Genomic DNA, 23472 nt, shown 5'->3' on the forward strand with positions numbered 1-23472 from the left:
TGAAAAAAAAATCTTCCAAACTGGACTGGGTTCTGCTGTCTTCCTGGGTCTGCGACCCATGTGCCTGAAACACCACATCTCAACAAAGAAGCCTAATGATGATGATCTAGAAGCGGCAACCCTTAACTATTTCACTGCTGATCACATTAGCAGAAAGATCCAGCAAAAGAGCTTGTTGTGCTGGAGGTCAGTCGGAAAAACCCCGTAAAGACACGGGGCCCATCCTAGGGGCTAGAAAAATCTTGTTTCCTGCAGCCGATTCCCGCCCAGGGCTTTGTCCAGTTTCAAATTTCACCACAAACCGGGACTTCCACCACTTCCCTTGGAACGCCTGCTGGTGGACCTGGCCAGTCAGCATGATCAGAGGCCGCCACCTTCCCTACAAACAGGCTCCTCTGCATTGCACCCCTGGACCCCCCACGCTGGCAGCGACTGAGGGTGGTGGGGACGAGCATGGGGACGGCTTTGGCGAGGGGAGGCAGCACCTGGGCTCAGGGGTGAGTCCCACAAGCCCCAAGGCTGCGCCCCACTTGGGGGCAGCGTTCTGGGCCCTGCCCAGGCCAGCCACGGCCCCCCAGCTGGGCACACAGGCCTTGCCAGGCTGGAGAGGCCCAGGCAGAGATAACACCATGTGCCCCCATCGTGCCACATGGGAGCCCCTCACAACTGCTGCTCATGGGGAGCTGGAGGGGGTCAAAGGTCGAGCCCAACGGGGGGGGTTAAAGGTTAAGCCTGACCTTTGACCCCATGCCTATGTGGCTGGAGACCTAGCCCGCCTCTCCTGCTTCATTGTTATTGGTTCAACCGCCTGCCAGTCACCTGGCTGTCCCAGCTGATTGGTGGAGTTTGAAAACCTTCCGCGCCTCTCTCCGGATTCCTCGGCGTGTGAATGGCTGGTTTGAGCGAGCCGGGGTCTTGTGATTGGTGGGTGTTGCCCGCTCCTCTCCCACCGCCTTGCACGCAGTCCGAGCGGCGATTGGTGGGAAGGGACCGAGCTCAGCGAGCTGATTGGCCGAGGGCTTTGGGCGGGCTGGACGGAGGTTTGAAGGGCTCCTCGGGCTCAGACGTTAACGGACCCTCTGTCAGAGCGCGCGGGACCCGCTTCCCTCCGGACACCGCCGCCAAGTCCCCGCCATGGAGCTGGACGAGTCCCTGTCGCCGCTGCGGGTGGGTCGGGGGAGCCGCGCGCCCCTCCCCCCGGGGTGCCCCCCAGCGCCCCCTCCCCCGGATCGGGCCCGTGGCGGCCCCGGCCGCACCGCGCTGGGGGCTCCGGCTAACGCCCGCGCGGGGGTTTCTCTCTGTTCCCACCCAGCCCGTGAACGAGAACCGCCGAGCGGGCCACGGGAAGGAGGCGGCGGCCAAGAAGCGGCTGTCGGTGGAGCGGATCTACCAGAAGAAGACGCAGCTGGAGCACATCCTGCTCCGGCCCGACACCTACATCGGCTCCGTGGAGTTCGTCACGCAGGTGACCGCGCGCGGCCTGGCCGGAGCGCAGCGCTCGGGGAAGGGCCCTCTGGGGGTGTGCAGCGCCGTGCGCCCGGGGCTCAGCCCGGAACTGGGGCAGCCAGACCCGGTGTCTGCGGCTCCCTCCCCTTGGGTTCGCCGGTATGACTAGAGGTGGGCAAATGGTGCTCCCTTCCAACTGCTTTCTCTCCCCTTGTCTTCTAGGACGGGTATCAACCGATCAGGGCAGGTAGTGCTGGCCTAGGCCTGATGCTGTACCTCAGAAAGAAATCACAGTACGAAACAGAGCCTGTTGAGTGGTACTTAATTCCTGGACATCAATGGAAAATCATTAACATTTTAAAAGCAGCAAAGAGTCCTGTGGCACCTTATAGACTAACGGATGTATTGGAGCATAAGCTTTCGTGGGTGAATACCCACTTCGTCAGACGCAATACATCTGTTAGTCTGTAAGGTGCCCCAGGACTCTTTGTTGCTTTTTACAGATCCAGACTAACACAGCTACCCCTCTGATCATTAACATTTTAAACACAGGTGGAGAGCAATGTGGTTTTGGTATATAACTGGCAGATCAGGAAATCATGGTAAACCTAACAACAGCGGTTCTTAACTTTATTTTCAGCAAATGTGGGTTTATGATGAAGATGAGGGCCTCAGCTGCAGAGATGTGACTTTTGTCCCTGGGTTGTATAAAATCTTTGATGAAATCCTAGGTAAGTTGAGAGATGACAGTTCAGTTGCTAGCAATTTATTCCACTGAAAACAAATTGTGGCTGCTATATGTGTTAAATAAGAATCCGTAACCAAAATTTTCTTAACTTTTGCATCATTTGACCAGCTCTGTGGTTGATCAAATAATATCCATTGAATAGTTTGGTAAACAATATAATTGTGTTGGGTAAAAATGAGTGTAATGTATGATAGTAATTTAAATTAATGTTTCTAAATTCTGAGGTCTTGAAAGGTGTCCTCTGAAAGAATGCCACTTTGTACTCTTAGTGTGACTCAACTGAAAACTGCCTCTAACATGGAAAATCTGTGACACCCAAGCTGATTTTCAGAAGCCTCTCTTCCTGAATTTGTGTATTTTGTTCTCTTGAATACTCTGGGTTTAATTTTGTTATAAGCAGCTCAAATTTAAGTGTCTCATCTGAGAATATAATTTGGTAAATTTAAAATCCTTTCTCCATTTTAGTCAATGCTGCAGACAACAAGCAGAGGGATAAAAACATGTCCTGCATTAAAATTACAATTGATCCGTAAGTCTTATTTCATTTTTCAATGGTTTCCCATCTCAGGTTCCAATATGGGGAAAGGTTTCAGAGTAGCAGCCGTGTTAGTCTCTATCCGCAAAAAGAACAGGAGTACTTGTGGCACCTTAGAGACTAACAAATTTATTAGTCTCTAAGGTGCCACAAGTACTCCTGTTCTTAATATGGGGAAAGTAGCTCAGCATTCTGGGACTCAAGGATTTTCTCCTTCTGATGCTGTTCTATTAGAGTGGCATAAGTAAAGAGAGCTATATGTTGTAGCCCATTGTTTCTCAATGACTGGTCTGACCGGCGCTCGTCCCTAAGATCTCCCTGACACAGTTTAGGAAGGGAGCAAGCCAGTCCCTGATATCAAAAAGATTGAGAAACACTGTTGTAGCTCACCCAACTTAGACCAAATGTAACTCTCCAGCTCATCAAATATCAACCAACTGTGAAAGCTTGTGTTTTCCCTAATCTGGTTCTCCCACAAAGTGGTGATTTCAGGTCAATTCTCTGCTTTTATTATTTATTCTCTACCTATTTTGCCCTTTTCAATTTATCACTCACACACACACACACACACACACACACACACACCTTTTTCTCACAGAGCACAAATATTTGGCATGTTTAATGTCCTCAGATGTGTCTGCACATCAGACTACGGGGATTTAATTTACTTGTGCTCCCTCTGCCGACTGTTTCTGCAGTTGCTGAACAGAAACTTTGCTTCTGCCAAAATGGTGGCTTTTTTCCCTTAGCAGGAGATGTAATTAAAAATATAGATTAGATACTTTGAATCCAAAGATTATTTCACACTAGATAAAAGTTTAGGGTAGGTCAAATTTTGGGCCTTAAGGCATTTGACAATTTTGCTAAGACTTATTAGTAAAGTAAAAGTAGTAGCTATAAATCAAGAGAATTTAAATGTACATTGCCAACTGATTTGGGCCCAGAAATCTGACCTATGTTAGTATTGCCTTGAAAGAGCATTTTAAAACAGCCCTTTAAAAATGACTGACCAATCTACACTACTAGAATCCAAAGCTTGGTGTTTGCCTGTCATTGAAAAAATGAGTTTATTTCAAACATCTAAGAACGGGGAGTGTATATAACAATGGCAAATTAAAAGCTCTTTGTTTTAGAGCCCTTTATGAACAAATTATCTACCAAAGGGATTTGAAAGACTTCATATGACATTTTTCATTCCACAAGTAACACGGTTCAGTCAATTTCACTTTTACAGGAAAAAATTTTTCTTTCCAGGGAGAATAATACAATCAGTGTATGGAACAATGGGAAAGGTATTCCTGTTGTAGAACATAAAGTGGAGAAGGTCTATGTACCTGCTCTTATCTTTGGGCAGCTATTAACCTCCAGCAATTATGATGATGATGAAAAGAAAGTCACAGGTAGGAGATTGTCAGAAATTCCATATATTAGCCGGGAAAATATTTTTTGTGCAGCCTGATCACTGAACTACCCAAGTGTGTGAACAAGAGTTGGCAACAGAGGATCAAAAGCTATCCAGATTTAGTTATCGGCTGCTAGTTCTGAGCAGCAGTGAAACTCACAAGTCCTTTTCAAGTGTCACTGAACCACAAACTCAGTTTCTGCTGGGAGTCCTTTTCAGAGGGTTGTGAACGTTCAGTTATGGTAGGCACTCTTCCAGTGAGCAGAGCCACCATTCTTCTGGAACTGAAGCCAGTCAGGACTCTGGTGAAGTCTCCTCTCTGTGAGCAGACTGTCTTTAGGGCAAGAAGCTCACACGGCTTCATCTTCCTGGGTCTGACCTTGGAGCATTCAGCATCCTCTGCCCTTCCGTGCGCTTCCCACAGCGAGTCCGCCCAGGCCGGGTCCTGGGGAAGCCAGAGGGTCCTGCACCCCCACTTTGCAGTCAGACGTGACTCTCAGCCAGCCAGTAAAACAGAGGTTTATTAGATGACAGGAACATGGTCTAAAACAGAGCTTGTAGGTACAGAGAACAGGACCCCTCAGCCGGGTCCATTTTGGGGGGCAGTGAGCCAGACAACCACATCCGCACTTCACTCCACGTCCCCAGCCAGCTCCAAACTGACTCACTCTCCAGCCCCTCCTCCTCTGGGCTTTGTCCCTTTCCCAGGCCAGGAGGTCATCTGATTCCTTCGTTCTCCAACACCTTTAGCTATCACCTTGCAGGGGGGATGGGCCCAGGCCATCAGTTGCCAAGAGACAGAGTGTCGGCCATTTACGTACACTGGCCCTTTGCAACAATTACACCCCCTTATCCCACCACCTAGAGACTTAAGAAATGCATAGGGGAAACTGAGGCACCCCTACAGTATTCAGAGGAAACATTAAGAACATTCCCACATTCATCACACAAGGGCTCTAAAACACAGCATCGTTGTCATTATCACTGCTGCTGCCCAGAAAGCAGTGGATTTCTTTCTCGTCAATAGAGACAGGGTAGAAAGGAGGATCAAAAATAATAATAATAGTTGGAGGAAGAAGAGTGGGAAACTCCTTTCAGACAACATTCAAAAATAATTTGAATAGAGCAATGGTTTTTAGCGTGTGGTGCATGGACCTCTGGGGTTCCGCGGACTGTCTAAGGTTTCCAAAGGAATCCACACCTCCATTTGAAATTTTTTAGGGGTCCACAAATGAAAAAAGGTTGAAATCCACTAGAGTAGAGTGCTCCACCTTCTTGCTAATGTAGAAATGGGGGAGCTCCAAATTTACCAGAGACCTGCTGCCTATAATCAGTACTAAAAATTGAGCTCCAGACCCACATTAAAGGAAGGGTATCCCAGTGCCCCACTTTCCAGCAGATAATGTACTGTGATGCGGAAAAGGGCCAAATCCCTGTGAAGGATCAATATTCCAATGAAACATAGCCTTAAGCTTACATACCAGGTGCATAGGACAGCTTCGTGTTTTATCCCACATTTTGGTCACACCAAAGTGCCTGAATTCCTGTTAAAATACTCTACACTTTTTAAAGGGTTTATCATAAAAGTAACATAACACAAGGATGATTGCTTTATAATTCCAGGTGGTCGAAATGGCTATGGGGCCAAATTATGCAACATATTCAGTACCAAATTTACAGTGGAAACTGCATGTCGTGAGTACAAGAAACTATTTAAGCAGGTATGGATGATCTGCATGGCTTCAGTTGCTTATTTCAGTAGGATGTAATTCTAGAGGGGTAGATTTTTGAAGACTTGTCTTCAATTTGCTCCCATAATATGTGGGTGCAATTTATATTATTTGGGTCCAAGTGTCACAACTGGGGTAAATTTGGCCTACAGTCAGTCACTGTACTGTCCTATAAATTTAATTAAGTATTGTCTGAAAATCCCAAATCAGCTATTAGAGTAAGAATAAATGGACCGGGAAAAAAACCAAACTAATGTTCAGCATATAAGGGAGTTTTTCCCTCAATTGTTAAATTTAGTAATAAATTCTATCTACATTTTAAAAAATTCAGCTAGCTACTCATGTATTTGAAATTTGCATCTTATCAAAGTTCTCTTTCCCAGACCTGGACGGACAATATGGGAAAGGCTGGTGAAATGAAACTGAAATACTTTGATGGAGAAGATTATACATGTATCACTTTCCAACCTGATCTGTCTAAGTTTAAAATGACAAGTCTGGACAAGGACATTGTGGCACTGATGTCGCGAAGAGCATATGATATTGCTGGGTGCACAAAAGATGTCAAAGTCTTCCTAAATGGAAAGAGGCTGCCCGTGAGTGACTGTTCCAAAAATATTAATTCCTATATGTTTCCCTTCCACTTAAGCTGTGAGATTTTTGTCTAGATAATGCAAAAACTTAAAAATATTATTCAATGTGGGAATGGAGTTCACGGGTGACTCTTCCGTGTACTCTGAGCAGGAGCATTTGAACCTGTTGTCAACAAGCTGCCTGCATTTATCTCTGCAGGTGAAAGGATTCCGTAGTTATGTGGACCTCTACGTGAAGGACAAGGTAGATGAAACTGGTAATGCACTTAAAGTTATCCATGAGGAGGCAAATAATCGCTGGGAGGTGTGTTTAACTTTAAGTGAAAAAGGCTTCCAGCAAGTTAGCTTTGTCAACAGAATCGCCACCACAAAGGTAACTTTCCTTTACCACATTTAGACTAGCTAATGGTGGGTTTTGTTACTAATTTTGTTGTCTATCGTGGCATTTTTCATATATATAAACAATGAAAAATCGTTAATTTGCCTAATATGCAAAGGCTATATCTAGTTGCAATGCATATGGCTGGTGACTAAAACATACAAAATAGTTTTACCCTTTCCCTGAAGCTTGAGCTCATATTTGGTCCTTTCTCTCTAGGGTGGCAGGCATGTTGACTATGTAGCTGACCAGATTGTAAATAAACTCATTGAAGTTGTGAAGAAGAAGAACAAAGGTGGAGTTGGAGTGAAGCCATTTCAGGTACAATCTCACGATTTGCATGGTGGAAAAACAAACTGCAATGCTACTGTGAACTGAAACAGCAATCTGTAGGATATTTGTTACATTCATTTGATCACTGATAAACCCAGCTTTTTTTTTTTTTACTAAGTTAGGAAATACTGCAGGTAAAGTGCATTAAATATAGAAGTCGGAGTTTCCGGTTTTAGTGAGCTATCTGCTCTTTATTCAGCACCTGGGAAACATAGCTTTGGCTGACACCTCTGGAGTCAGAACACAATAATGTGTTTAGGGCAGTGTAGGGTGCACAGTGTATACAATGTATTTCAGTTTTAGTGTGCCCAGTTAGAATTGAACTGCACTAGGAAAATGACTTGCTGGGAGAATATCTGTGTAGCAAAACAGCCAGTGATTTTCTTGACAATCCTAACAAATATAAAATCAATCATGAGTGTTCACTGGCTGTCTCACCTACTCTAATCTTAATTGGTACTGCTGTGAAAATGCCTGTTAATTCTGTTCAATCCTAGACATCTAGTAATGTTTTTTTCTTTAAATTCTTTACCGATTGGTAGTTGAGCAGATTTTACATTTCAGTGTGTAATGCTGGCAGATAATTTCAGGAAGCAGCTGAGAGCGACACTAGTAGAATGAGATGCGTTTGTATGAGTTTGTCATGATTGTTAAATTTAATTTCAGGTGAAGAACCACATGTGGGTTTTTGTGAACTCCTTGATTGAGAACCCAACCTTTGACTCTCAGACTAAGGAAAATATGACTCTGCAGGCAAAGAACTTTGGCTCAACTTGCAAACTGAGTGAAAAATTTATCAAAGGTGTAAGTATTACAGTGCAGCAATTACATGCCAGCTAGAGGCATCTGTGAAATTGCCTCTTAAATTGAGTGTGGTGAATATAGTACATATGAACTAATTTCAGTTTAAACAGTGAAAAGAATATAATATATCATGTCATGGTTAAGACAACTTCCACAATTGGCTCTTCTGTATTGCAGGCAGTCAGCTGTGGTATTGTGGAAAGTATCCTAAACTGGGTAAAGTTTAAAGCTCAGAACCAGCTGAATAAGAAGTGCTCAGCTGTGAAACACACCAGGATTAAGGGAATTCCTAAACTGGATGATGCCAATGATGCTGGTAAATGTTTTAGACCATTTCTAAGCACAGTCATTTCATTCAAGCACAGTAGCAAAGTCTTTATTGCAAACAAGAGAGAAAAACTGTTTCCTATCCAGTCATCAGCTACAGGAAATTATTTAAACTGAGAACAGAAAAATTGTGTGAAATGTAGTTTATATTAAATTTTCTCTTCTTGAAATCATTGACTTTGGCAACAAGTGCCAACTGCTGTCCAACTAAATCAATGTGCATGTTAAAATTACTCATTCCACAAATAGCACGTTTCCTAAAAGTGTGTAAATTCTGACTTGACTTTTTTAATCAAGATGTTGATGAGAAATGAATTGCTTTTCTAGGTAGTAAGAATTCCACAGACTGTACACTTATCCTGACAGAAGGGGACTCAGCCAAAACACTGGCTGTTTCTGGTCTGGGAGTGGTTGGGAGAGACAGATATGGAGTGTTCCCCCTTCGTGGAAAAATGCTCAACGTACGAGAAGCCTCTCATAAACAGGTTCGTGGGAATGCCTTTGGAAACAACTACTTCCTAAAGACATGGCATGCTTTAAGTGTAGTGAAATATGCTCTGAGCTGAGACTCTTACACTCTAGGTGGAAACCTAGTGTAATGTAACTATAGTAATGGCATCTTAAATAAATATTTGAGGCTATTCTCACCATCAGCCTGTCTTGCTGATTAAGGAGCAGCATTGACAGATTTAGAAAGTGAGTCCTATCTAGTGCTTTGCCTGAAGGATAGTAGCTGTGATCTGGAGTGTGAAATCTGTTTGAAACGTCTTAGAGTAATTTAAGCGCTAGACATCAGTTTGAACAATAGTACATTTCAAAACAGAGGAAAGAGACTCAATGAGAAAACAGCACAATCAGCAGGGCCTGCCTGACCCAGAGCCTTTTCCTTTGTTTTTCTGAATTACATGAACTATGATGTGTGTTCTGGAAAGTAAGTCCTTGTTTGGTGCAATCTTTTTTCAGATAATGGAAAATGCTGAAATCAACAATATCATCAAGATTGTGGGTTTGCAGTATAAGAAGAACTATGACGATCAAGAATCGCTGAAGACCCTTCGCTATGGAAAAATTATGATTATGACAGATCAGGTTAGGTTCACTTAAAGATCAATATTTCTAAAATTAGAAAAAATTACTAAATGACAAGAGAAAATATGGCTAGCAGATAAAGCAGGGTGGGTCTGCATTGCTCCCATGAGCACTGTTTTACCTGACTCTGGTAAAAGACCATGTGTTCTTATCACACTCTCTTAACATCTTCCACTTTGTCCTGGGGCCACCATACTTCCTTCTCCTAACATGGAACAAAATAAAGCAGTGGGAAGTATCTCCACCCTCTGCTGCTGCTCTGTAGTGCTGAGCTCTGTGCCAGGCAGATTGGGAAGTCTGGAAAGAGACTAGCCCCTGGATGCACCCTGTGGCCAAGAATGGTCCTTCAGCATTTTCCCCATTTCTTGGTTAAGTTCCATGCTAAAATCTGGAAATCATAGTCTGCTTTCCAAATAGTCACACAGGTTGGTTTCCGTGAGCCGGATCCCGGGAAATGCTGAGATTCAATGGGAGTTGAGGGTGCTAAGCATTGCCCAAGGATTGGATCCTATACTGCTAAGTTGAGGAGCAGTTGCTTTCCAGCATGCCTCTGTTAAAATCTGCCTTCTGAAAAAACTGTTTCAGGATCAAGATGGTTCCCATATCAAAGGCTTGTTGATTAACTTCATCCATCACAACTGGCCATCTCTTCTAAGGCACCGTTTTCTGGAGGAATTTATTACTCCCATCATAAAGGTAAAAGGCTTCCTAGATAGTAATCTAAACAAGTAGAGGAAAGTGTTAGTCTGGAGCGACATGTGGTTTCACAATCATAATTTTCATTCCCTCTAGGTTTCAAAAAACAAGGAGGAGTTTTCATTCTACAGCATCCCTGAGTTTGAAGATTGGAAAAACAATACTCCAAATCACAAATCCTGGAAAACCAAATACTACAAAGGTTTGTCATAAACCCTGTGTGGTAGTGCTTGGAGGCCAAGTAAGAACTCTCTCATTAACAGATAAATATATACATGAGTGAAATATAAGTGCTCTAATATAGCACAATAAACCACTCTGGAGATGTGCAAAGGCAAGCCCCTAAAAACCTATGTTAAATGGGGTGTCACTTAGTCTGTTTGTTCAGAAAAATACCTCTCCAAATGCAGCCATGATCCTACAGGTATCCATTCTTCAAGTGTCAGTCCTATCTGTTTAGTTCACTGGATTTAGTCTGGCTGTCCACAGTGCAGAGCCAGTAGAGATTTGGAAGTGAGATCCATTTCCTTCGGCTCTACTGATGGCAGTGCACGCTGAATTCTGATTCCAGAATCTTTTAATGCCAGTTGCCTGATGCAGAACACGGCTGGCTGATCAGAAATTAGCTTCAGCCTGCAATAATAGCTTTTGGTATTTGTGGAAGTCATTGATAGACTGAATGTAGAACTTTTCTGTGTGTGACCTTCTGCTTAACCCTTGGATTTCATGATACCTTACATTTGTGCACAAGTACCTTGCATTTCAAAGGTAGTTTGTTTTCATAAAGGCATCTTTGCAGCATGTCATCAAAAGTTTACAGGATATACCACGGAAGTTAAAGACTTGCTGAAATATTTCTTTAAACTGTAGCTTAATTTGTGCAAGATGTTATTTGGACTCACTGGTATTGGCTCTGCAGGTTTGGGTACCAGCACATCAAAAGAGGCTAAAGAGTACTTTGCAGATATGGCAAGACATCGAATTGGCTTCAAGTATTCTGGCCCGGAAGATGATGCTGCGATCACCCTGGTAACTAGGAAAACCTGAATGAATTACTGACTTGTTACTACTTTTAGTATTCTGTTACTTAGTGTGCTGTGGTATTTTCTGTTAACATGGTCTGAGGCCTTTGCGCATGAGACAAAGTATCTTTGTTAACACTTCCTTGTTAACCTGCTCCATGCCAGTCATGATTTTATAGACCTCTATCATATCCCTCCTTAGTAGTCTTTTTTCCAAGCTGAGAAGTTCCTCATTATTAATCTCTTCTCACATGGAAGCTGTTCCATATCCCTAATCATTTTTGTTGCTCTTTTCTGTACCTTTTCCAATTCCAATATTTTTTTTTTTGAGATGGGGCAGCCAGATCTGCACATGGTATTCAAGATGTGGGCGTACCATGGATTTATACAGAGGCAATATGATATTTTCTGTATTATTATTTATGCCTTCAAGCTTTTAGTTAGGATTAAGAGTAAGTTACTGCATTTGCTATGCTGTTAAGCCAGCCTGTTTAGCAAGTGTTGGGCTTTTTTCTTCTGGTTCAGGCCCTCCTGCATACTGCTTTCATTAACAAGAGTAGTCCCCTGCGGGGAGGCCCAGTAGAGATGGTCTTAAACTTGACTCTTCATTTTGTGAATTTACAGGCCTTTAGCAAGAAGAAGATCGAGGAACGGAAGGAATGGCTGACTAATTTCATGGAAGGCAGAAGACAACGGAAGCTACATGGTCTGCCAGAGGTGAATGGTTTTAAATACATTGAGGAACGCAGTTTCCTGTCTTTCCCTTTCCCCAGGGCTGAGTGCAGTTTCATTTTGGTATATTAGAACAGTGTATAATATAGGTTCAGGGAGCTGGCCAGTAGGAGATAGGACAATTACAGATGCCCTGCCCCCTCCTCTCAGCTGGTTTGTGTAGACTCAATCTCAACTGACCAGTGATTAAGTTGATTTGACATAGAACACTTTATAAATAGAGAAGTGGTAAATTAAACTGGATTGTGGGAAGTGGAATTTCATTTTTATAGTGATGGCAGGAAGCATTTGAAAATGGCAGCACTACAGTTGGATTCAACTAGCTATATAAAACAGACTTTTGTTGTAGCAAGGCCATCTTGCTATGACAGAAGATGTGGGTACGAGCTCTTTAAGGCAAAGTTAAATCTTTTTTTGTCCTTAGGATTTTGTATATGGGAAATCCACTAGTTATCTGACATACAATGACTTCATTCACAAAGAGCTGGTCCTGTTCTCAAACTCCGATAATGAGAGATCCATTCCGTCCCTGGTTGATGGTAAGTTACTCCTAGATGGTGCGGTTTTTAGTATGTTCTGCCAAGAACTTAGTATTTGAATGCCTGCATGACTATAAGGGAAGCAATATATAGTCTGTTGGCTTGAGTTCAGGACTGAGAGTCGGGAGTTCTGGGTTCTGGTCTCAGATCGGCAGCTGATTTTTTTTTATATCCATGGGCCAGTCTGTCTGTCTTTCTCACTATAAAATGATGACTAATACCCACCTCTTGGGGGGGGGGTAAGTGCATAAATAACTTTGGGGGCCTTAGCTGAAAGACACGGTAAGTGCACAGTATTGTAATGGTCACTAAGGCAAATGTCATTTTCCCAATAAAGGTTTGAAACCAGGTCAAAGGAAGGTTCTGTTCACGTGTTTCAAAAGAAATGACAAGCGGGAAGTGAAGGTTGCTCAGTTGGCTGGTTCTGTAGCCGAGATGTCCTCCTACCATCATGGTGAGGTAAGAACCTACCCTGCACAATATTGAGGGGAAACTCTTGACTCCATACTCAAGAAACTCCTAGCACAGTGGGGAAATAGTGGAGGTAAAACTCCCAAACAGAATGGATACAAGTTAGTTGGCTTGGTTTTTGTGCATTAGACTCTGAATGTAACCCTAGGTTGTTGGATCAGTCTACCCTGCTTGGGTATTCTGTCAAGTGCTGCCTCCATAAACTGTGCTAGTAACAACCAAGTGTGTTGTAAAAGTGATACATGTAGGCTGAGATTTTTTTCAAACGTGCCTAATTTTCATTAAAGTGAATGGGAATTGGGCACTGAAATCCGCTAGGTGGCTTTGAGAATTTCAGCCTTAGTGCCTTGCAGCTGGTCAATGGCAAAGTGTACTGGTGCTAGTCACAGAGGAGGATGTCCATCCTGCTTTCCTGTTGGGCAGGGTGGGGATTAAACAGGCATTCCTAGAATGAGTGAGGGGTTTTGACAGATGTTGCAGGGCAATCTAGGAAGTTTCCTCTGCCTCCTCAACTTGGGACAGAATAAAGGAATGTCTGTTCCTAAGGATCTGAGATTTAAGTTTTGATAGTGGGAATCAGATATCTTGTTTCATCAGTTTCCATTCTTATTGGCTTGACTCTACCACGCTCACCTTCCATGCTAGTCTTGCCTTTCCATCAAGTCCATGACTTGATCATGCAACTCTGTCCTTTTCAATTTTGCACTGTATGGTTTCAATTTATGTTTTCATTGCAGGCATCACTGATGATGACCATTATTAATTTGGCTCAGAACTTTGTGGGAAGCAATAACCTCAACCTGCTACAGCCCATTGGTCAGTTCGGTACCAGGCTGCATGGTGGAAAAGACTCTGCCAGCCCTCGATACATCTTCACAATGCTCAGGTCAGTAGTAATGGCTTGTCAGATTAGCATTTGGCGTGACTTAGATGGCTGCATTTGAAGATTGGACAGCAAGCACCTAGAATGAGAGACAATGATCAGAAGACATTCCTTTTTTAGCTCTGACATCAGAGCCTGTTCTTGCTACCCTTAACACTTCTTGCTTTTACTCCTATCCCTTTTGTTAGGTGTCAGCATCCAAGTGAGACTTGGAATCACACTTATTTGGATTCGAATCAGTTACACTTTGCTATTGCTTTCACACAGGAGTGAGATGAAACAGGGATGAGAGCAGGAGAGAGGAACAAGAACTGAGGAGCAGTTAAGAAATGAGGCTGTGCTTGTAGAGTTAAGCATAGAGTCCTTGTGGAGGTGCAGTTGTCTCTCTGACCCTGTAACACCTTCTGTTACACTGTTGTAAATGTGTTCCTTGAGTTCATACATGATTGTTGCATTGACGCAAGATACCCTGTGGAACATGAAATCTTCCCAGGACTTCTGAATTTTGTACAGATCTTCTACATCTGGCCTGAGGTTCTGGAATTACTCATTTGGTCGTTTCTATTTTCTAAACACAAGAACTTAGGCCCAAATCCTCTCGTCCTTTCTAGTTCATTGGCGCGGTTGATCTTCCCTGCAACGGATGACAGTGTTCTGAGGTTCCTGTATGATGACAACCAGCGCGTAGAGCCAGAGTGGTACATGCCTATCATTCCTCTGGTACTAATAAACGGAGCAGAAGGTATTGGCACTGGCTGGTCCTCTAGGATCCCCAACTTTGATATCCGAGAAGTTGTGAATAATATTCGCCTCCTGATGGATGGAGAAGAGCCCTTGCCAATGGTAAATAGATCCATTAGGAAATCAATTACAGCTCAGTCTTAAGATTCTCCACCAAATATTGGCGCATTTATCAAAGTATAAGCTGAACCCAGTGTTCTTTACTATTTAGCTTCCTAGTTACAAGAACTTCAAGGGTACAATAGATGAACTGGGACCAAATCAATACCTGATAAATGGGGAAGTGTCTATCCTGGATTCGACAACCATTGAGATCTCAGAGCTTCCAATCAGAACATGGACACAGGTAGGAAATACTAAATTGTCCCCAGGAAAGTATCTTTTGTCCCATAAAACAAAAAAGGGGATGGTTAGTGTTCACAGCTTTGCTGCCTGGGAGAATGTAGAGTTGACTTGATTTAATTCTTTCCTTAGACCTATAAAGAGCAGGTGCTGGAGCCCATGTTGAATGGCACTGAGAAGACTCCACCACTAATAACGGACTATAGAGAATATCACACAGACACCACGGTCAAGTTCATAGTGAAGATGAGTGAACAAAAACTGGCTGAGGCAGAGGCAGCTGGGCTGCATAAGGTCTTCAAACTCCAAACAAATCTCACCTGCAACTCCATGGTACGTGCCAGCTCTCTGCAGACATGGTACGTGCCAGCTCTCTGCAGACATGGTACGTGCCAGCTCTCTGCAGACATGGTACGTGCCAGCTCTCTGCAAACAGATTATCACAAGGAGTCTCTGATTTAAAGGAGTTTAATATCCTACCGGATGGAACCCATTCACTTCATTTTTCTACCTTGCTCTTATGTTGCTATCTTAAAGTGCCATTCCATAAATACTGTATCTTTGGAAAGTCAGGGTGTACCCTGGGATATCCTGGGCAGCGTACGGTGGTGTGGATTTGGTTGTCAGACTAGAGGTGATCCTACCATATTGTATAATCCACTGGAGGCTCCCATACTGTAACAATGCCAGCACTGACATTAGCATTACATGATGGGGGGTGACAATGTAATGTCATGATGCAACAGTTAGATCCCAAAGGGCAAAGTTTTAACCTTCAAACAGCCCCATGGGCCTGTAGTATTTTTCTAGGAGCTTTGAAATCCTAAAACTGCCTCTCCTGGTTGGTGACTTATACAGAATCATAGAACAGTTGGGCTGGGAGGGACCTCAAAGGTCATCTAGTCCAGTAGTTTTCAAACTTTTTTTTTCTGGCGACCCAGTTGAAGAAAATTGTTGATGCCTGTGACCCAATGGAGCTGGGGATGAGGGGTTTGGGGTATGGGAGGGGCTCAGGTCTGGGGCAGAGGGTTGGGGTGGGGGCAGCGCATGGAGCCCCATGCGCCCCGCCCTCCGCCTAGGAGCCAGATCTGCTTCCGGGGCGCAGTGCAGTGTCAGAATAGGTAGGAACTAGCCTGTCTTAGCTGGGCAGCACCGCCAACGGGACTTTTAACAGCGCGGTTGGTGGTGCTGACAGGAGCCGTCGCAACCCACTGCCTTACATTCCGCAACCCAGTACTGGGTCGCGACCCGCAGTTTGAAAACCACTAATCTAGTCTATCCCGCACGGTGAGGCAGGATTAAGTATACCTAGGCCATCCCTGATAGGCCTGCGTGCAAGCTGGCGTAGTTTGTATAATGACTGATGTTTTGATTTGCTATGTTAATTATAAGACAAATGTGCCCCTCAGTGTAATTCAGTAGTTTTGAATGTCATCTTCCAGTCATAACTAAGGCTTTATCCTCTGCCCCAGGTTCTCTTTGACTCTGTAGGCTTTCTCAAGAAGTATGAGACTCCTCTGGATATTCTCAGAGAATTCTTTGACCTCCGACTCCAGTATTATAGTTTGAGAAAAGAGTGGCTTACAGGAATGCTGGGTGCAGAGTCTGCAAAACTCAACAACCAGGCTCGCTTCATCCTGGAGAAAATTGAGGGCATAATAGTGATCGGTATGTAGTCTCTGTGGTGGCTTTGGGTTCTAGTCAAATGTCCTTTTTAAAGCCAGTAGACAGGCTCAGTGCTCTCCTGAGGTCTCTTATCTATTCAACTTGCCTTTAATAACTCATGCCGGAGCTATCCTCCCTTTTTGATGAAATGCCACAGGAAGCCGCTTCAGTCTGCTTAGTCTTACTGAACAGAGGATTCCAGTATGCAGTACTCAAAATAGGATGTTACATAACTTTTGGATTGTTTATTCTGTTCAGAGGTTGAAAGATTTTCCAGCAATTGTTTAGCAAAAACAGCCCACCAACTTCTGACCTAGTTGGGTTAAAATTGAGCCGGGGGGAAGTGGTAATATTTGCTTTTCTGTTTCTAGTTGGAGCGGATGATTCTTGAGCCCAAGTTTTTTTCCCTGTATTTCCATGTTATATTCTGACTGGACTTACATTTGGAATCCTGGGGAGATTCAACAGCATTTGGGAGAATTGTGAGCTGGGAACAGAAAACAGCTCTTCCGGGTCTCCCAAAACTCAAACCTCGACCAACTTTGCCATCTCTATCCAAAAGGATGTACTTTAGTGTGTGAACGTAACCAAATCCACTGAAAATGTACATAGATGCATTTTCCTAAAGAGCAATGCTTCCGAGTTTGTATCTAGAACCAGCCTTGTTAAATGGTTTTCTCCTCCCCTGAAATGCACCAAATACAAATATGCAAAGTGCTCAGGCAGATGCCCTTAATGAGCATTGTAGCAACTTGGCAGCCTGACAACTCTTCATGATCAGCCAGGGCTCTATATTTTAATACAGCTGCAGGCTCATTTCACGTATTACTCTGGCTCCTTTGTGGTGATGTTTGCAGTAGGGATGGAGAGACTATTTCGTAGAGCCCTGTGGGATGCTGAGCTGGTACAATCACGTTGAGCTAGTCTTTGACTCTTATCTGTGCCATCAGTGCTGGCCCAGGATCTTTCCCAACTTTATGATTTCATGGATCAGTAAATGGTAAATGTAATGCCCATTCTCAGCCAGTGCAACACAAACTTCAGGGTTTCATTAACTGAAATGTCTGTTTACAGAAAACAAGCCCAAGAAGGAGTTAATTCAGGTCCTTATCCAGAGAGGGTATGAATCTGATCCTGTGAAGGCCTGGAAAGAATCTCAGCAGAAGGTAACTTTTCTGTCTAGTATCTGAAGCCCTCCCAAGGATTTAAAAGCAGAAGTCACCAGAGGAATGAGCTGTTCCTTTCTAGCACATAGGTTTAACTAGCCTGTTTGTTAGTGCGTGGGATCCTTTGGGGAAAGCGAAACCAAACACAAGTTTTGTATTTCGTTCTGAAGATGATGAGGCCTCTTTCATTCTTGTTTCTTGTGGCACTGAGTTCCATAGTCTAAGGCTACATCTACACTACAGGGGGGGGTCGATTTAAGATACGCAAATTCAGCTACGCGAATAGCGTAGCTGAATTAGACGTATCGCAGCTGACTTACCCCGCTGTGAGGACGGCGGCAAAATCGACCTCCGCGGCTTCCCGTCAACGGCTCTTACTCCCACCTTCGCTGGTGGAGTAAGAGCGTCGATTCGGGGATCGATTGTCGACGCGATAAATCGATCCCCGAGAGGTCGATTTCTACCCGCCGATTCCGGCGGGTAGTGTAGACCAGGCCTAAGTCCAGCTGAGAAAGTTGTCTCAGAGCACAGTCCTCCTCTTTCTAGGGAAACTTATTTATAGAAGTTGAGTATCTAAATCTCTCTGTAGGGTGCAGAAGAGGAAGAGAGTGACAATGAGCAGGATAAGGACTCTGCTGCAGTCTCCGGCCCAGACTTCAACTACCTGCTAAACATGCCTCTCTGGTACCTGACTAAAGAGAAGAAAGATGAGCTCTGCAAGCAGAGAGATAACAAAGTATGCTGCTTGGTTCTGTTCTTCCAAAGCTAGAAAGTGAAGTGGTGTTTAAATTCAAATGAGCAACTAATGTTTTCTGATTGGCTCATTCTAGGAAACGGAGCTGGAAAATCTGAAACGTAAGAGTCCCTCAGATCTGTGGAAGGAAGACCTGGCTGCCTTTATTGAAGAACTTGAGGTATGTTGATGTTCAGTGCAGACAGCTATAAGATCTTGATCTGCTTTGTTTCCATCACAGAAACCTAAAGAATATAACTTGAATGTGCCATATGAGCCTGATCTCTCCCTAGCAGAGGTGTAGGCCCCAGCCTTATCCATCTTGCTGGGTAAGACAGGGTGTCCCTGCCCTGGGGCAAAGAGCTGGAACCAGCAGAGAGTCCAGCGAGGAACAGTGGCTGTTGGAAGGCAATGAGATGGGACTTTGGGACAGGTGAGGGAATGCCAGAGCTATGAAGTAGTAAGGGAAGGCCTGGAGCAGAGAGCTTGTTGGAAGAGGATACTGCAGCCAGGAAGATGAGCCTGAGTGGTCAGACCATGTCCAGACTGTAGTCAATACATGTGCAGCTTTGTACTGACCTGGCCTTTGTCCAGTTCAGTTCTGGTTGCTCTGCTGTACTTTTTTACCAATTCCTTCTATTCTCAGAGTAACTGGAACTGCAGCTGTGGCTTAAATAGTCCCTTGCAAATAGACACGTCTGTGGAAGCTTCACGTCCTCAGATGATAGGAAATGCACCATAGAGTCATTCGAGTCTAGAGTCATTCACCGAGTATCTGCAAAGGGTTGTTTTTCTTGGTAGAACAGGCATATTTTCCTTAAGCTAACTGGTTTGGTTTTTTACAATCACCTCTGCAGGCTGTGGAAGCCAGAGAAAAACAGGATGAGCTGGGTGGGAGAGCTGGCAAAGCTCTCAAAGGGAAAGGGGGGAAACTAAAGGTGAAGAAGCTGCAACTGGCTGAAGTTTTGCCCTCGCCACATGGCAGAAGAGTTATCCCTCGAGTTACTGCAGAGATGAAGGCAGATGCAGAAAAGAAGACTAAAAAGAAAATAAAGGTAAAACAAAACACTTGAAAGGACTCTTAGTTGGGATCCTTCTTCATGCAGCCTTCCCTTTGAAATTGCAATTTTGGGTAGGTGAACATGACCTTGCACAGCAGAAGCCTGCTACGCTTCTGTGCAGAGGTTATGGGTAAGCTTGGATGATGCTCTCCAGGCCAGCAGAGAACAGAACCTGTCCCTGGAATCATTGGAAGACGTGTTTGAACTGGTGTGTTCCACTGAATAGGAACCCTGTAAGAGACCAGTGCTGCAGGCAAGTTCATCTCTTCAAACTGGCATTTGCGTTTCCAGTGACATTATTTCTGGTCACTCAGTGTATCATTGCTGTGGATATTAGAGTCCAGGACAGAGTTTTGCCTATGCTGTACATTGTTAATTTAAACCATATTCGACCTTTTCCTATGGCTACTTGTAGTTATACAATTCAGCCAATCACCACCTACAAAAACAAATTATCCCCTCACCTTTTGTTTGCCCTGTAGCTAATCTCATGGCGCCTTCCCACACAGCCTATTCCCTCAAACAAATGTTCCATTAACCTGCACTCTGTTTTTAAACACACCCTGCTCAGCTCTGCATCCCTCCACACCCTTCCTGGGATGCCATTGGGACATAAAAAGGCAGCAAAGCTCTGGCAAATGGGCAGGGCAATGGGTTTTTTTGTATGTAATGGTTGGCTCTTGCTGTTTAGCATACTCATCTGCTTTGGAGAATGATCACACCTAATTTGCTTTGGCTGCTCCTAACCAAACTAGCAGTTTATTGCTTCACGTACTGTAATGTGGTATTTTAAACTGGGATGCTAGTTCATCCCAGTAAAAATGCTAATCTTTTTTATCTGTATTCAGCCATTTTAAATATGGAAGAACCAGGCAGAGCTCTCACATCTCTTTATATCTTTAGACTGAAAAAATGGAACTTGAGGAGGATCAAGAAGGAAACTCATCAGAAGATAAGAAACCTGCAAATCTTAAACAAAGATTAGTAAAGAAATTTAAAACTGAGCCAGGTAACTATTTTGTACATGTAATCCCTTCAATGGGAAACGAGGCTGGGAATGGGAGGTGGAATCTGGGACCAGTATGCTCAAAAGAATTAGGTGAGGGATATGCAAAATGATCATTGGTTGGAGGCATGACCAGAATATGTCTCCTATGTTAAAGCCAGAACCCGCTCTGTTAGGTGCTTTACCGCTGACTTTAACTTAGACTTCTGAGTGCACAGTGCACGTGTAGATTAGCTGATACCTCTGTGCGCATCCAACTCTTTCAGGTACTAAGAAACAGTCCACTTTGCCATTCAAGCCAATAAAGAAAGAGAAGAAACGAAATCCCTGGTCTGACTCCGAATCTGATTCAGAGTGTGATAGTGAGGTGGCCCCTCCGAGAGAGAGACCGATTCGCCAGACAGCAGGTGAGCAATGCCACATGGACCAAAATGGGCACTTAATGAAGGGTAAAATGGAACTTGAATCCTTAAGGCTTGGCTACACCAATTTTAGAGGCCCCATAGTCAGATGATCCCAGCAAGAAGTAATTTTTAAGCTGATCATTTATCATGTTATACACAAGAGCTAGTTAATTCCATTATTCAGTCACACATCGCAGCTCTATTGGTCGCACCTCTGGTGTACTGGGGCAAAAATGAAGGGGTAGTAATCTTGAATAACCTGAGAAATGTGGCTATTTAGTTTAACTGCACCATAACTATTTTATAAAATCAACTCTTTTGTTGGTTAGCAAGCCCAGATCTGTGCCCATTACATTGGATTCTCTCACAGGCAGAACCTTCAACATCTGTAGGTAAAATATGACACAGATCATTGAGATACATGCTACAAAACCCATAAAGAGGTCTGATGAATTGTACAGTTAACAGATGAATTGCGTCTCTTTTCTTTTGTTAGCAAAAAACAATTACACATTGGATTCGGATTCGGATCTCACTGACGCAGATGGGAATCCTCAGTCTCAGGAGGTCAGCGAAGAGGATCTTGTCTCAGAAACATACTCACCAGGGAAGTCTGCTCCCGAGGCCAGAGGGCCCCCCAAGTGAGGATCTTTCTGTATACAGTGGCTAGAGCTGGGGTTTGCTGAGTTATGCTCAGTGGATTATATTGGATAACAAGCTACATTTTTTTCTTTGTGGATGAATTGTTTAATACATGAGTTCAAAAATATGTTGTGGGGTTGTGTTCTAGGAAAACCAGTGAAAAGGCAGCTAAAGAAGAATCAAAACCACAACAGGTGCAAAGTGCTATCTCTAGTAAGTATATGCCCTGAATGAGATCTTTGGTTTGCCTTAATACCCTAGACTGGTTTAAAGTGTGTGGCCACCCTACGGTGTTTCGATACATGCTAGACACGGACAGAGCAGAAAGGTTATAACAAACTCCTTATTGGGAGATGTTATTAGGAAGTCAGGAGAGCTGGCCTCAGTGAGCTGCTTTTATTCTAGTCTGGCTCTACAGGTCAAATCGACTTCACGATGCAGCCAGAACTGAAAGTGGATCTCGTTCTTACAATTCGAGTCGATCAGAAATGAGCTCATTCCAATCTCGTATTTACAGTCAGACTGAAATAGTAAGACCCTGGCCGTTGAATTCACTGTTGATTTTATTTACTCAAGTTCAAATCCAGGATACTGATTCTGAAAATCTGAGTCAAACTTCTTCAGCTCCTTCTGTCTCTGCCCCTCTTGGTAAGCCGGGAAAAGCTGCACCCAGAAAACCTGCTGCGGGCAAGAAAACCACCAGTGCCGCTAAGGGTAGGTGAAGTTTAGTCGTTCAGAGCTGCAGAAAATCATTACAGTTGTTTGTTACTGGTTACTAATGTATTTGGAAACAATGGTGAGGCCAGGTATTTGCCATTTAGAGGCCAGAGTGTTGACTTGAGCTTTGAACGATTTTGAAAAGAATCTAGAGTTTATGGCAAAGGGCCTCTTTAGTCACTGTCATTTTTAAGGAAAAGTTCCATTTCTAGGCATACTACTGTGTACTCTTTCCAGCTCTGCTTAACGCCGCGTGAGGGCCTAGAGCCTGAGTCACGTGCTTTTAGGGTGAGCATCTGAATTTGGAAGCAAGAAAAGAGAAGGCTTCATAGAGGTCCCTGCATGTCTGTCCTGTGCATGAGGGAACCAAGCAGAGAGACAAGGGCATGTGACAGCACTACATTTCTGCTGGAAATGAAACTTGCAGGAAGCAAGTAACTAACCCAAAGGCTTAACTGCAGCTGTTGCTGTTTCAGATACGCAGCCTTCCATCATGGACGTTCTAGCCAAGAAAAAGGCAGCACCCAAATCCTCCAAGACAGCAACAGCCAAGGCAGGAAGTTCAGACTCCAGCATTGACATAGCACCTTGTAAGAAGCCGGCCCCCGCCAAGGGGAAGAAAACCACCACCAAAAGGAAGCCAGCCTCAGACTCGGATTCAGATTCTGATTTTGGGTCAAAGCCTCCGAAGTCGTTTACAGTTAAGGTTCGTATTCTGCCCCGCACAGGCACAGAGAGGTGCCCCCGGCCATGCCTGTTTTAGAGAAGGCAAGCGCTCATTCTGGGGCATCGAGTGTAACTTCAGTCATTCTAGGAGCCCCCAGGTCACACCTCTTCCTGCTGCTGGCCTTGGGGCGTGTGGCCAGAGGAAAGCAGGTACATTTGGGATGCTGCTAAGCTGCACCAATCCCAAAATGCTGTTTTGGTCCCAGGCATGAGCCTTGGCGCCAGCCCTGGGACCAGAGGAGTGCAAAGGGGGGCAGCATTAGGCCATTTGAGAACACATCCTTGTATAGCCGACTTGCTCTGGGGACTCCTTGGCCCTGGCTCTGGCCCAGTGACTAGAGAGGTGTCAGATGCTACATACCTGTTTGTTTTCTCCCCCAGAAATCCAAGGTGGAAGACGAGAGTTTTCATATTGACCTAGAATCTCACTTGGACAGCCCAGTGGCGCCTGCTCCCTGCACCAGGCCTGGACGTGCCCGAAAGCCCATTCACTACCTGGAAGAGTCCGAGGAGGAGGAGATGTTTTGAGTTTTAATATGA

General features: G+C 44.2%; 1 protein-coding gene across 1 annotated transcript; it reads left to right on the forward strand.

Moving 5' to 3' along the window:
* Positions 1 to 1134: 1134 nt before the first annotated feature.
* Positions 1135 to 23460, forward strand: TOP2A (DNA topoisomerase II alpha). Its single transcript, XM_065422543.1, has 35 exons — positions 1135 to 1167; positions 1313 to 1465; positions 2087 to 2177; positions 2660 to 2723; positions 3984 to 4129; positions 5755 to 5852; positions 6245 to 6457; positions 6654 to 6827; positions 7053 to 7154; positions 7833 to 7970; positions 8148 to 8286; positions 8625 to 8782; positions 9261 to 9386; positions 9972 to 10082; positions 10179 to 10284; positions 11002 to 11111; positions 11729 to 11821; positions 12261 to 12375; positions 12713 to 12834; positions 13584 to 13732; positions 14341 to 14572; positions 14682 to 14816; positions 14945 to 15145; positions 16285 to 16480; positions 17552 to 17643; positions 18233 to 18379; positions 18474 to 18557; positions 19234 to 19431; positions 20341 to 20446; positions 20710 to 20850; positions 21344 to 21488; positions 21638 to 21702; positions 22066 to 22203; positions 22683 to 22912; positions 23314 to 23460. Exons 1-35 carry the CDS (start codon positions 1135 to 1137, stop codon positions 23458 to 23460), a joined length of 4698 nt encoding a protein of 1565 aa, XP_065278615.1.
* Positions 23461 to 23472: the final 12 nt, after the last annotated feature.

Source organism: Emys orbicularis, chromosome 25, assembly GCF_028017835.1.
Source record: "Emys orbicularis isolate rEmyOrb1 chromosome 25, rEmyOrb1.hap1, whole genome shotgun sequence".
NCBI lineage: Eukaryota > Metazoa > Chordata > Testudines > Emydidae > Emys > Emys orbicularis.